Source organism: Pelophylax lessonae (assembly GCF_965119305.1).
Source record: "Pelophylax lessonae genome assembly, chromosome: 10".
In the NCBI taxonomy this organism is placed as follows: Eukaryota; Metazoa; Chordata; class Amphibia; order Anura; family Ranidae; genus Pelophylax; species Pelophylax lessonae.
In genome coordinates this window covers 184,736,169-184,750,239 of record NC_138777.1, presented here as the reverse complement: position 1 = coordinate 184,750,239, position 14,071 = coordinate 184,736,169, and the positions used below count along the sequence as shown (strand labels likewise).

Here is a 14,071-nt window from a genome sequence, read left to right as displayed (position 1 = left end):
TAAACCAGCTCAATAGAGGGGTGGGTGCTGTGTCCGTCAATGAACATCAGAGAAAAGGATTTTAGGGTAAGACAAAAATCCAATTTTCTCTTTCATTCATTGACGGACACTTTTTGACCATTGGGATGTCCCAAAGCAGTGTCAAACATGAGGGGTGGGAAAAAACACAGCCAGCAAAAAAATTCCCAAAGACTAAACCTGCCCAACCAGGTAACATGGAGCTAAACCAGAAACAACTGGAGCTCACCTGAAAACAATACACCTTCAAAGAGGACCAAGTCCTATCAAACAGCAGCCTGCAAAACTTTGCAGCCAAAGGCAGTATCCCACAGATGCCAACAAATCTACTTTGTAAAATGTTGTGAAAGTGTGCACAGATGACCAGGTGGCCGCTTTGCAAACCTGCATCACTGAGGCCTGATGGCGAAAGGAAGGCCCAGGAGGCACTAAGCACCCGTGTAGAATGCGCCTTAACAGGGAAAGAAGGAATGATTGAATAGGCCTGCACTGCTGTCTGTCTAATCCATCTGGAAATGGTCGCAGAAGACGCCTCCAACCCCTTGCGTGGCCTGTCCGTAAGGACAAAAAGTGAGTCTGATTTCCTACACGACTGAGTTGTCGCCAGGTACATCCTGATCCCCCAACCACATCCAGAGAAGGCAAAGCAATCTCCTTAGGATGCTTAAGCTTAGGACACAGGGAAGGCAACACAATGTCTTCATTCAGATGGAAACCAGAGACAACCTTAGGAAGGAACGACCGACAAGGGGGAAGCACCACTTTATCTCTGTGAACCACCAAAAAAGGTGAACGACAACATAAAGCTGCCAGCTCCGGCACCCTGCGTGCGGAAGTATTCGCCACCAAGAAAGCCACCTTCTGGGACAATGTAAGCAGAGGAATCTCGGGAATATTTTCAAAAGGCGGTTTCTGGAGAACCAACAGTACCAAATTGAGGTCCCACGGAGGCAACTTAGACCGCACAGGCGTAGCCAAGTGGTGAACTCCCTGAACAAAGGTGCAAACCAAGAAATGCATAGCCAAAGGGCATTGAAAGAAAATCGCCAAGTCCCGAAACCTGGGCCTTGATGGTGCCCAAGGCCAGGCGCTGTTCCACACCTCGTTGGAGGAATGCCAAAATTTGAGCCACCAAAAAGAAAAACGGGGAGAAACCTCCAGAGACTCACCACGCAATGTACGACTTCCAGACGCGATGGTAAATCTTCCTAGAAGTAGATTTCCTAGCTTTCAACAGCATGGGAATCACAGAGTCTGACAACCCCCTATCCTTCAACACCTGGCTTTCAACAGCCAAGCCAGTAAAGCCAGGGACTGTAAAGCAGGTTGGAATATCGGCCCTTGGGCCAACAGATCTTCCCTGAGAGGAAGTCGCCAAGGGACTTCGTCGACCAGCCGTTCCAGGTCAGTGTACCAAGACCATCGAGGCCAGTCTGGGGCCACCAGGATGACCGGAGTTTCTTCTGCCTTGATCCTTCGCAGAAGTCTCGGCAGAAGTTTGAGAGGGGGAAAGGCATATATCAGACTGTACTGCCCACAAGGAGCCACCAGTGCATCCGTTGCATCGGCTAGAGCAGTGTTTCTCAACTCCAGTCCTCAGGGCACACTAACAGGCCAGATTTTAAGTATTACCTTGGGGAGATGCAGACTAGAATACTGCAATCACTGAGCAGCAAATTTTTTCACCTGTGATGTATTTCAGTTTTCTTGCAAACCTGGCCTGTTAGTGTGCCCTGAGGACCGGAGTTGAGAAACAGTGGGCTAGAGGATCCCGACACTTTCCACGATTTCCGCAGACGAGAGGCCAACAGATCCACCATGGGAGTTCCCCACTGAAGGCACAGCTGATGAAACACCTCTGGATGAAGTGACCATTCTTCTTGGCCCAGGGCCTGTCAACTGAGGTAATCCGCCTGCCAGTTTTCCACCCCTGGAAAATTTACATCTGAGAGAGCTGGAACGAAACGTTCCACCCACCTTAGAATGCCGGCTACTTCCCGAGCCTCTAGGACACTTTTTGTGCCCCCTTGATGATTGACATATGCCCTGGCCGTGGCATTGTCTGATTAAATTCTGTACTGGACACCCCTGAAGACGAACCGTCCAATGGGCCAGACAAAGTCTGATCGCCCAAAGTTCCAGTAGGTTGATTGGTAGCCTGAACTCCTCCAGAGTCCAAACCCCCTAAGCACAGTCCATCCCAAAAACACCTCCCCACCCTTACAGGCTTGCATCCGTGGTGATTACCGTCCAGTACAGGGGAAGGAAGGATTTTCCGTGTTGAAGAGCCGGAGAGCGAAGCCACCAAATCAGGGACACTCTTGTACCCTGGCTCAACAGGATCAGATTGCCTAGACACTGTGGATTCTTGTCCCACTTGGCAAGGATCGCCCTTTGCAGAGGTCTCATTTGGAACTGTGCATACAGGACCGCCTCGAAGGTAGACACCATCAGGCCCAGCACCCGCATGCAAGTCCGGAGAGACGACTGACTGCTGGACAACAGACATCGAATGGCATCCTGCAGCTTCTGGAACTTGTCCAACAGGAGAAACCCCCTTGCTAAAAGCCGAGTCCAGAGTGAGACCCAGATAGTCCAACTTGGTGGATGGAACCTGAGAAGACTTCTGAAAATTCAGAGTCCACCCACACTCATGCAGAGTCCGCACAGTGATGTCCAGGTTGTCCTGTAGAGCAGCCGAAGACTCTGGTCATAGAAGATCTTCCAGGTACCCCAGCACCACAATCCCCCCGCTGTCCTAACACTGGGGCCAACACTTTTGTGAGCACCCGAGGAGCTGAGGCGAGACCAAAGGGTAACGCCACGAATTGATAATGATCCTCACCCACGGCAAAGCGAAGAAAACTCTGATGCCCGATATATCTTCGGATATAATCACAAGAAAAAGCACAACTGTCCAGAACTAAGCAGTAACCCAGATGTTATAGGGAAGTGGACCCAGTGAATGAAATAAAAAAAAATAGAAAGAAAATGGGTGTGATACAAATGACATAAAAATACAAGCAAATAATTAATTAAAAGTCCAACTTAATGAAAATCCATACCTTTACATAAGGGCAGCCATCCATGGGGACCAGAAGCGAAGTCCCAAAAGGCACTGTGATTAAAAGTAAAACTGAAAATTAAGACTTACTGCTTGTGAGTTGTTTATTATTGTGCTTAATAAATTACCTTACCTATTACACTTACAGGAGCCTCCTGTCTTTTACATACTGTATATTCGGATATGAAGGTAAGCGTCCTTGATGTCGATAGAGGCCAGAAGATCCCCTTGATGAAGGGATGCCACTACCATGCAAATGAATTCCATATGGAATATTTGTACCCACACAAAGCGGTTCAAGGCCTTGAGGTCCAGGATTAGATGAACTTTGCCTTCCTTCCTGGTAACAGTAAATATGTTTGAATTAAACCCCTGAAAGAGTTCCGATTCTGGAACCGGAACAATTACCCCTTGTAAGAGATGATCTTGCACCAGGCGATCTGGGGACAAACGCAGGTTGGAAGGGAAGAACCTTGCCAAGACCAAAACTCGATCTTGTAACCAGACTGGATTAGCTTGTGGACCCACCTGTCTTGAATCAAGGAGGTCCACGGGTCCGGAAAGAAGCAAAGACATCCCCCCACCCCAGATACGGATAATGGTGCCCCTTCAGGCAGAAGAGGGCTTATCTGTGGGTCTGGAGGGACCCGCCCTCGGCTTAACAGACCACGGCCTCTTTGAACCTCCTGATGGGGGGTTCGAACTTGTTTCGATGATCCTTTTTCTGGGATCCCAAAAGGGCTGCTTGTGAGCCGAAAAGAAAGGGCCAAGTTTGCAAGGAGATTCCTTGCTCCAGGTAGCCAGCAGGAGAAGAGTACTCTTCCCCCCTGTAAGACCCCTAATGATCGCATCCATGGAAGCTCCGAACACGGGATCTCCCACAAAAGGGAGATCAGACTGGACCTTCTTTGAAGCCTGGGCCGCAGTCCAGTATTTGAGCCATATCATGCGCCAAAGGATCACCACTGTTACAGATACCCTGCAGACTAAGGGAGCCGCATCCAGAGAGGCATCACAGATGAATTTCAACCCCTAGACCAACTGGTCCGCCACCCCTGCGAGGTTAGGGGGAATCCGTGTACCCTTTCAAATCCTGGCGCAAAAGCTTTGCCCATTCCGTTAAGGTCTGGGAAACCAAAGGGAGGACACTACATACCATACCATGGGCACGACTCCAGACAGACCACTGCACCAACAGAATGAGGGTGCTGCAGGCCAGAGGTACACTGCAACTCAGGTGGTGACCAGGTCTATGTGTCCTCGCGAGACGTTTAACTCCAGTCCAGTGAGGCTATGTCGCAGCTGACCTAGCGTGGAGCTGAGGTCAGGTCGCGCTTGCTGGCTGGACTGGGGAGACCATAAGGCTCTAGAATATCCAATCCATCGCCTAGTCCAGCAGTTGATTGTAGTTCTCACAGTAACAGAAAATAACAAAAAAGGAAAAACAATTAGTTTAAAAAAAAGACAAAAATGCTGGGACCAGAGATCCCAGCAAGGAACTAGGTCCTTACTCCTGACTAGGCAGAAAAAAAACTAAATGCCTATAGCAGGAAGTGGAGTATACCCCCTGGGACTGCCCCATAGGCGTGGTAAAGCTTTTCCTGCCTAGTGTCCTACTCCTGTAGGGGGCAGCATAACCTAATGGTCAAGAAGATTCTGGAGCTGTTTTCGTCAATGAACGAAAGAGAAAGATTTCGTAAAGAGAGGTGGTTGGCTATACTTGTTAATAACTGTGTAGCTGTGCTTTTTTCTTCTCTACCCAATTCCCGGTATCTACCTAAATATCTAAACCATAAACATCTAAAGAATGGATATTGATGTACAATAATAATAATAATAATAATGATAATAATCAGAAAATACATAATTTGCTTAGCCAAAAATAATAATTCATCTTTACATTTATACTTCTCTGTGGCTATATTACAGAAATGTCAACATTGCCCACTTAGGCGCCGGTTCACATTACCGCGACGCTACTTGCAGGGGCGACCTCCCAGATCGCGGTGCGAGCAGCGCGCCGCGACCTCGGAGCGGCCGCCACGGACTTCATAACATTGAAGTCTATGGCGGTCGCCTCCTGGTCGCCCCAAAGGAGCTCCGGACCCTTTTTCTAGGTCGGAGCGACTTGTGTCGCTCCTATTAGAACGGGTCCGCAGCTTCCCTATGGGAGGCGACCTGCGGCGACCTGTGAGGCGACCAGGTCGCCTCACAGGTCGCCCTAGTGTGAACCGGCACTGAATCTAAAGAAGTATTACACATTTGTTGATCTGCAGGCTTATTTATGAGCTTCCTAGTTGTCTGAGTATCAGATATTAGGAACTGGCATGTGCAGGGTAAGGCTTGAAGAGGGGCATGCAGTGGAACCTTAGATGAGGACTAAATTATAAACTGGTTTTCAAAGGAAGTAAAGTCATGTGAACACACCTGGTATTATTAAAAACGATTGTATTAAAATGCTGTATCACCAAAGAAAGATTTTTTTGGGTTGATTTTGGCCTATCTCAACTTTAATAGTTTTTCCATAAACACAACACCAAGCACATACCAGGCCAGAGAGACATAAGAAAGAAGTCTTTACAGGGCACAGTGTGGGAATGTCTGTCACTAGAATTAGCCGATTCTACATGGAACAGAATGCAGATGACCAAAGGTTCAGGGAAGTGCTGCAGACCAGACCCAATCCATTATCAAGTGCTCAAGAATGGCAATATACTCTTCAAGCACATTTTTTAACCACAACATATTGAACAATAAACAGCATAGTGCTACCATACCTTTTTGTTTGTATCTGTTACAGTTTATCAGGAAATCCTCTTGGAGATGTTGGATGTAAGAAGCTGATTAAAGCCCTGCCTAAACTGCACATTGCTGAAGAACTAAAGTAAGTTATCTGAGCTATACCACCAAGGATGCTCGTAAAAGGGACATTTAAAAAGGCAAAGAGCTGTTAATTTGAAGACCAAGTCCACTTAAGGTTTTGTGGGTAGATTCTAGGAAGGGAACAGCAGAGTGTTTATGGTGAAAATTAAAATCTGTACTTCCAGGTATAAAACAAATATAGAAAAAGGTGAGTAGAACCTGAATAAAAAATTAACTACATCAAAAGAGAAAAGAGCAAAGTGGCACCTGTCACATACTAGAAAAACTTTATTGTAGAGAATTAGTTATATAATACCACCCTACTCCAGAAGGAAAAAAAGTTTAAATTCCCCTATAACAGTGATGGCGAACCTTGGCACCCCAGATGTTTTGGAACTACATTTCCCATAAAGCTCAACTACACTCCAGTGTAGTTGAGCATCATGGAAAATGTAGTTCCAAAACATCTGGGGTGCCAAGGTTCGCCATCACTGCCCTATAACGATACCAACATATATAAAATTAAACAATGTGGTCTATTGTTAAAAACTATCAGTGCTGTAGCCACTGGCATCTACATCAGAGCTTCGAATCTCGTTTAGAAAAATACAGAACATACAAGAACATAAAATCTAATAAGTGTCCTACAACAATTTTCAAGATCAAATACTACAAATTACTGTAGCAATTTCCCCTTAACCAGAGCTTTGTTAATATTGGTCTTTGGCATGCAGCCAAATTAGCAGTAAAAAGTTCCCTTCTAAGGCTAGGGGTGTGCAGTCATATCACACCCTGTCATCATATACACAGGCCATTTATTAAAGAAGAAAAGTCAATTAAAAATAGTCATTTTATTGGTTGCAACTTGTTTTTACGGCTGAAAACTATCTTCTTCAATTGTGAATAACTAATATGGAAAATGTAGTCACTCTTGGGCTATGGTGTATGTACAGTGAGGGAAAAAAAGTATTTGATCCCCTGCTGATTTTGTACATTTACTCACTGACAAAGAACTGATCAATCTATAATTTTAATAGTAGGTTTATTTTAACAGTGAGAGACAGAATAACAACAAAAAAATACAGAAAAACACCTTTCAAAAAAGTTGATTTGCATTTTAATGAGTGAAATAGGTATTTGACCTCTGGTACTTGGTGGTAAAACTCTTGTTGGCAATCACAGAAGTCAGACGTTTCTAGTAGTTGGCCACCAGGTTTGCACACATCTCAGGAGGGATTTTGTACCGCACCTCTTTGCAGATATTCTCCAAGTCATTAGGGTTTCGTGGCTGAGGTTTGGTAACTTGAACCTTCAGCTCCCTCCACATATTTTGGGATTAGGACTCTAATGTGCTTTTTCTTGAGCCACTCCTTTGTTGCCTTGACCAGGTTTTTTGGGTCATTGTCAAGCTGGAATACCCATCCACAACCCATTTTTAATGCCCTGGCTGAGGGAAGGAGGTTCCCACCCAAGATTTGACTGTACATGGCCCTGTCCATCGTCTCTTTGATGCCTGGACGTTGTCCTGTCCCCTTAGCAGAAAAACACCCCCAAAGCATAATGTTTCCACTTCCATGTTTGACGGTGGGGATGGTGTTCGTGGGGTCATAGGCAGCATTCCTCCTCAGCCCCTCACAGGCAAAGTGACGTAGTACTACGTCGCTAGCCTGTGAGGGTCTCAGGAGAGAGCGTGCGCCGCCTGAGGCGCGCTCCCGCGTGGTCACGGACCCCCCCGCGCGTGTGACCGGCGGACCCGATCGTCCGCCGGTCACTCGCGATCGTCGGTGGAGAGGAAGAAAGGCAGGAGGCTAATGTAAACAAGCCGCCTGTCATTCTCCCCCTGTGTAGGAATAGTGATCATACGGTTCTACTATGTAGGACCGTTGATCACTGTTCCTACACCTCAAGCCACAGCCAATCACAGTTAGAATCACGCCCCTAGGGACACACATAACCCCTCCCTCTCAAAAAAAGTTAACCCCTTCACTGCCAGTGTAATTTTACAGTAACAGTGCATATTTATAGCACTGATTACTGTAGAAATGTCACTGGTAACCCCAAACGTGTCAAAAATGTCAGTCAAGGGTCCGATCTGTCCGCCGCAATGTCGCAGTACCGCAAAAAAAATCGCCACCATTACGCGTTAAAAAAAAAACAACAAAAATGACAAAAATCTTTCCCTTTGTTAGTAAACGCGATAACTTTTGCGCAAACCAATCAAAATACGATTTTTGCGATTTTTTTTTACCAAACATATGTAGCATAAAACAAATAAGCCTGAAAATGTTAAAAAATTTAGATTTTTACATTTTTCTTTTTTGGGGAATTTCATATAAAAAATTTGAAAAATATTGTTATTTTTGCAAAATTGACGCTCTTTTTTTGTTTATAGCGCATGATCAAAAAATCGCACAGTTGATCAAATACCAATACCACGTCAAATTAGTTTAGGTACAGCGTCGCACGACTGCGCAATTGTCACGCAGTGCTGAATCGCAAAATAGGCCCTGGTCAGGAAGGGGGTAAAATCTTCCGGGGCTTAAGTGGTCAACAAGATTCTCCTGCATAGTTCTGGGCTGTTTCATTGTTCTCGTGATCATTGAAACTCCATGAGGTGATATCTTACATGGAGCCCCAGACTGAGGTAGATTGACAGTTGTTTTGTGTTTCTTCCATTTGCGAATAATCGCACCAACTGTTGTCACTCTCTCACCAAGCTGCTTGGTGATGGTCTTGTAGTCCATTCCAGCCTTGTGTAGGCCTGCAATCTTGTCCCTTACATCCTTGGACAACACTTTGCTCTTGGCTATAGTGGAGAGATTGGAATCTGATTGATTTATTGATTGCTTCTGTGAACAGGTGTCTTTTATACAGGTAACAAGCTGAGATTAGGAGCACTCCCTTTAAGAGAGTGCTCCTAATCTCAGCTCGTTATCTGTATAGAAGACACCTGGGAGCCAGAAATCTTGCTGAATAATAAGGGATCAAATACTTATTTCACTCATTAAAATGCGAATCAATTTATAACTTTTTTGAAATGCGTTTTTTCTGGATTTTATTGTTGTTATTCTGTCTCTCACTGGTAAATTAAACCTACCATTAAAATTATAGACTGGTAATTTCTTTGTCTGTGGGCAAATGTACAAAATCAACGGGATAAAATACTTTATTCCCTCACTGTATGCAGTTCCCATGGCTGCCTCTATTGTTCCTCACATTCTACAGATATCCAGTGTAGGTGCCAAGCATCCATGTTGGTAAGACTTGGCTATCACTGTAGATAGACATGTCTGTTGTGGATCAGGTCAGCCATGGCCAATAATAAGATGACCTGTGTCCACAAGCGTTTGTTCACAACAGATCTGCTTGGCTTGATATACAATCAATAGGAGCATGAAAGCAGCTGGAAGCATATTGATGCAGTTTAGAAGGAGGTTTATTGTAGATCAACTGCACCAGTGAATGAACTTTTAATGATCACAGAAGTGTCTCAAACTGATCTCGAATGCAAGCAGAATGCACCTGAAAGCACATTTCATTTTCTCATTTGCCCAAGCCCCAAGTCCATCGACACAGGACCTTACAGCCTGACCTACCAGCTTAGGGCTTCTTTGCATGGTAATCTACCTTATAGATTGTGCTGATGTAGTGTTTTGTGAAGTGAAGTGACAGGCTCTAAACTAATAAATAAAATTATTCCCTAATGCCTATGTTCTAGTCTCAGCAAAACACAGATATCAGAAGAAGGAGTATTACATCTCACCTCTTCCATGCAATCCTGTCCCAACATTAAACAAATACTTGCCAGGTAAGAACATTGAATATATTAAGTTTTAACTAACTTTAGAAACTGTTGCATCATCTGTGTACAGAACCCCTCCAGGTTGCCATGCTGCATAGCATTTTTGGACAGCTTTAAAAACTTGCAGCGGCTTGACACTAAAATGGAAGATTACATGTTAATACACAATAAACTACAACATTTCTATGCTCTGTTTTTTTCTGCACTTTTTAATGAAAGTGGTGTTTTCTTTAAACTTTATTAGTTAATAATCCAGAGATTTCAGGTTAGATTTTTATAAATGTACCATAAAAGTAGAAAACCTCTTTAGCATCTGAGCAGAAAGTTATGTTCATTAGCCTTTCACTGCCGGGCCTTTACGGCATATGGGCCTACAGCACTGCTGCCAGCTGGTCCTGTCTGCACGCCGTACGGACCTCATTCCTCCATCTGCTATAAGCTCATGGTTACTTCACTGACCATGAACTTATAGCAGAAATGTTTAGCAGACTCTGCTGAATAAAATAAAAGCTCTGATCAGAGCTATTCACCTAAAATGACTGCCGACGCTGCCTCTCTACCTCCCACCTGCTGCTTCCTCTCCTCCTGCACTGTCTAAAATGCCTGTGTTGCCCCTAACTCCAGCCTCCTATTGTCCTTTGCCTTCACCACCACACCAATCCCCCCTGCACCAATTCTAACCCACCATCAGCTGGTGGCCCCTCTATGCAGCTCTGCTAGCTGACTCTCCCTCCGCCCCCTTCTGCCGGCTGCAGCTGCTGCCCAGTGGAGTGTGTCAGAATGGAGAAAGGGGGAGGAGGGGAGGAGGGGGAGGAGGGGAGGAGGGGAGGGGGGGGTTGCTGGTTAACATGTGTTTATTATTTTTTACAATTTTATTATTTTTAAAAATATTTTTACTATTTTTACTTTATTTGTGGGGGGGGGGGGGGGTGGACATAGCCATTGCTCCCAACTTGACATCCATGTGGGTGCATGTCACTGAACTCACACTTTCTGCATTTGGGGCCATGCACCTATACCTGCACAGATGTCAGATCTGTCCTTGCAGCTCCTGTGTCCTAGCTGACATAAATAGGACTGACTGCACAGGGGTGCACAGAACACCTGTGCACCCCTGTGCAGGTAAAAACTGCACTCTATGGGTGTATGCTTTAGTATACCCCATGGGAACAAGGCCTTAGTAGGAATTTAGCAAGAATTTTGTAGGTTATGCCACGATTTTGTGTGCAAAGAGGGATTTTATAAACTTTTGCGCAAATATTGTGTGGCTCTAAAAACCAGGGGAACCTTCTTTTACTGGTCATGTGCTTTCAGAAAATATATGGCTTGGGGGATCTTTTAAAAAATCTGAAAGCTGTAAGTAAAAAATAAAACCGCCATATTTTTAGAGAAATTTTTACTTATGTTTGATTTTCATTATTTCGCATGGGGCAATTTAACATTTACAAACATTTGTTATTTATTAACTCGACACAGGTTAAGCTTTTTTATTTAGTAAGAATTTAGCAGGAATTTTGTAAAATTTGCTGTTTTTATATCTGCCAATAATGATTTTAGTGTATTTATAGCGAAAATATTATTTTTATAAACAATTGTACAAATATCACTGGGCCTTAAAAACCTTTTTATTCTATAGGTCATGTGCTTTCAGAAAATGTATGATTTGGGGGGTCTTCCAGATTTTTAGAGAAATTTGGATACTTACAATTTTGCGTATATGTTTGATTTTCACCAAAATGGCAGAATTTAAAATTTTCAAATATTTGTTATTTATTAACATAATACAGGTTAAGCTTTTATATTTATCAAGGATTTTGAAAAATTGTATATGTTTTTATCTGCTAATAATGATTTTAGTGTATTTTCAGCAAAAATATTGCTTTGATAAACACTTGCGCAAATATTGTGGGGCCTTTAAAATCAGTAGCACCTTTTTTTATTTCTACTGGTCATGTGCTTTTAGAAAATATAAGGTTTGCAGGATCTTTTACAAACTGAAAACTGTAAGGGAAAAATAAAAAGGCAATGGAAAAATTGCAAAAATGGTCCGGCCAGCTGAGTTTAAAAGTGGTGCGCAGGGCCTGGCAGCGAAAAGGTTAAAACTCCAAAATAAAATTTTTTGTATGCAACATAATTTTTATTTTTTCTATTTTATATGATTAAAGCACTTTGATTTTACTGACACTGACCTGCCTTTGTGCTCACAATTTTTTTCTGTTGCAGTAGTTTCAACCAAATCGCCGTTCTTCATTTCATTACTGCTAATGATAATGATGGCCAAAGAGATATTAGGTAATGTTTGCAATATGCTACAGAAGATCGTCATTGTATTTCATAATACATTAAATCTGGGTTTTCCTTGACCACATGCCTTGTGCTATCTTTCTTCTTCTTTCCTTGACCACATGCCTTGTTCCTAAATTCCTCTCTGCTGATTAACAAAACCTAATTTTTGGTTGTTGGTCCAACATAGCTGCAGACCATAAATAGAACATATGTCCCATAGTTAAAGCCAAGATCCAATCCAGACTTTTTTTTTATTTTTTACTTTTAGATCAACTTTGGAATAATAAAGTACATCTGACAGGTTCTTATTGCTGTCTGTAAACCCTGTTGGGTAGAAAACCCACAAAAAAACCTGGGGAGGTATATCCGGTTTTCAAAGTGTGTCCAAAAATGAACAGAATGTTTTGGCTGAAGTTGGGTTTTAATGAAAAGTCACGTTAGTCTTGGGGGATAGAGAAGATTATTATGTACCTTTGCTGAATAGGAGGAGAAGAGTTCAGGTTGGCTGATTCTCACCTTCAGAAGAAATCATGTGAACAAGTACCTTAACACTTGTGGGTCTACACCTGCTCCCTTTTGCGCAATCCTTGCCTAGGCAGGGATGGCGTCACTTGCCCCGCCTCTTGCATCCTCCTGGGATATGTGACATGTCCCAGGAGGCTGCAGGACCATTCACATAGTGCTGTGTGAGATTGTTCATGAGAAATGGGAAACTGGCTGTCCTTCCTTAGGAAGCCATATTCTCCGTTATCCAAAATGGTGGTGCCAGCGACCCACAGCGGTAAGAAGAATTGGCTGTAGGAAGACAACACTGGACCTCAGGCACTGGTAAGTACCTAATTTTTTAAAAGTCAGCAGCAACAGTATTTGTAGTTGCTGACTTCTAGAAAAAGATCTAGCTGAAGTTCCTCTTTAATTATGTCAACTTTTCTATTACTCTTTAATTTTTCAGAATAGATTTAGTTTAATGATTGACAATAGGTCTGTGATGCATATATGGGATTGCAATATTGTATATGCTATTGTTTACTTGTTTTAAAGGTGCAAGATCTAGGTCTGAAACGGTCCCATCCAGGAGAACACACAGTGGTTATTGCTAGCGGCTATAGCCACTGGCAATAATTGCATGAGAAATCTGACAGGCTGGTTGTACCCAAGTTGATCGTTTAACTTGGGTACATTCAGCCTGCCCACATGGTTTGAATCTGCTGAACCAGCTGAGATTCAAACCATCTATGGCTGGCTTTATAAGGATGTGTCTAAATAGAATGCACATAAGAATCAAACCCTGAAGCCCCCCAACTCTACCAACCAACACACAAGAGCAAATGACCAGGTTGTTAAAAAATAGTCTAGAAATATGAAATACCTTATACAGATATCAGATCTGTACGTCATTTTGTGCATTAGTCTCTAGAGGGGCGCGCACACGCTGCTGGAGACGCGATCGTGAACTGATTGGACAGAGACGGAGCCAATCAGCGGCTCCAGTGGACCCGATGTCCACCGGCCAACCGCGATCGTTCCTGAGAGAGGCAGAATGGCGGTCTGCCTATGTAAACAAGACAGGGGACATGACAGAGATCCTGTGTTTCTGCTAAGCAGGACCACGGATCTCTGTCTTTCCCAAGTCAAAGCACTTCCCACACAGTTAACAAGCACCCCCCTAGGGAGATATTTCACCCTTTTATCACCCCTGATGTTAACCACTTCCCTGCCAGTGTCATTAGTACAGTAAAAGTGCATATTTTTTAGTGCATTGGTGTCACTGGTCCTCAAAAAAGTGTCAGTTAGGTGTCCGATTTGTCTGCGGCAATTTCACAGTCCTGCTATAAGTTGCTGATCGCCGCTATTACTAGTAAAAAAAAAAAAAATTCCATAAAAATTTCCCATCCATTGTAGGTACTATAGCTTTTGTGCAAACCAATCAATATACGCTTATTGGGATTTTCTTTAGCAAAAAAATATAGCAGAATACATATTGGCCTAAATTGATGAAGAAATTTGATTTTTCACATTTGTTTATTGGATGTGTTTTA

The 14,071-nt window shown here is 43.4% G+C and overlaps 1 protein-coding gene across 3 annotated transcripts in view; it reads left to right on the top strand.

The window, feature by feature from the left end:
• NLRC5 (NLR family CARD domain containing 5) overlaps nt 1-14,071 on the top strand; it is a 314,671-nt gene that overhangs the window by 167,890 nt on the left and 132,710 nt on the right. For 2 of the 3 annotated variants that reach the window (XM_082270129.1, XM_082270128.1), the window contains 3 exons: nt 5,883-5,966; nt 9,663-9,752; nt 11,970-12,038. In XM_082270129.1, coding sequence (XP_082126255.1) covers nt 5,883-5,966; nt 9,663-9,752; nt 11,970-12,038 — 243 coding nt within the window. The remainder of the gene's footprint in view (nt 1-5,882; nt 5,967-9,662; nt 9,753-11,969; nt 12,039-14,071) is intronic. The other variant, XM_082270130.1, reaches the window with a different exon arrangement.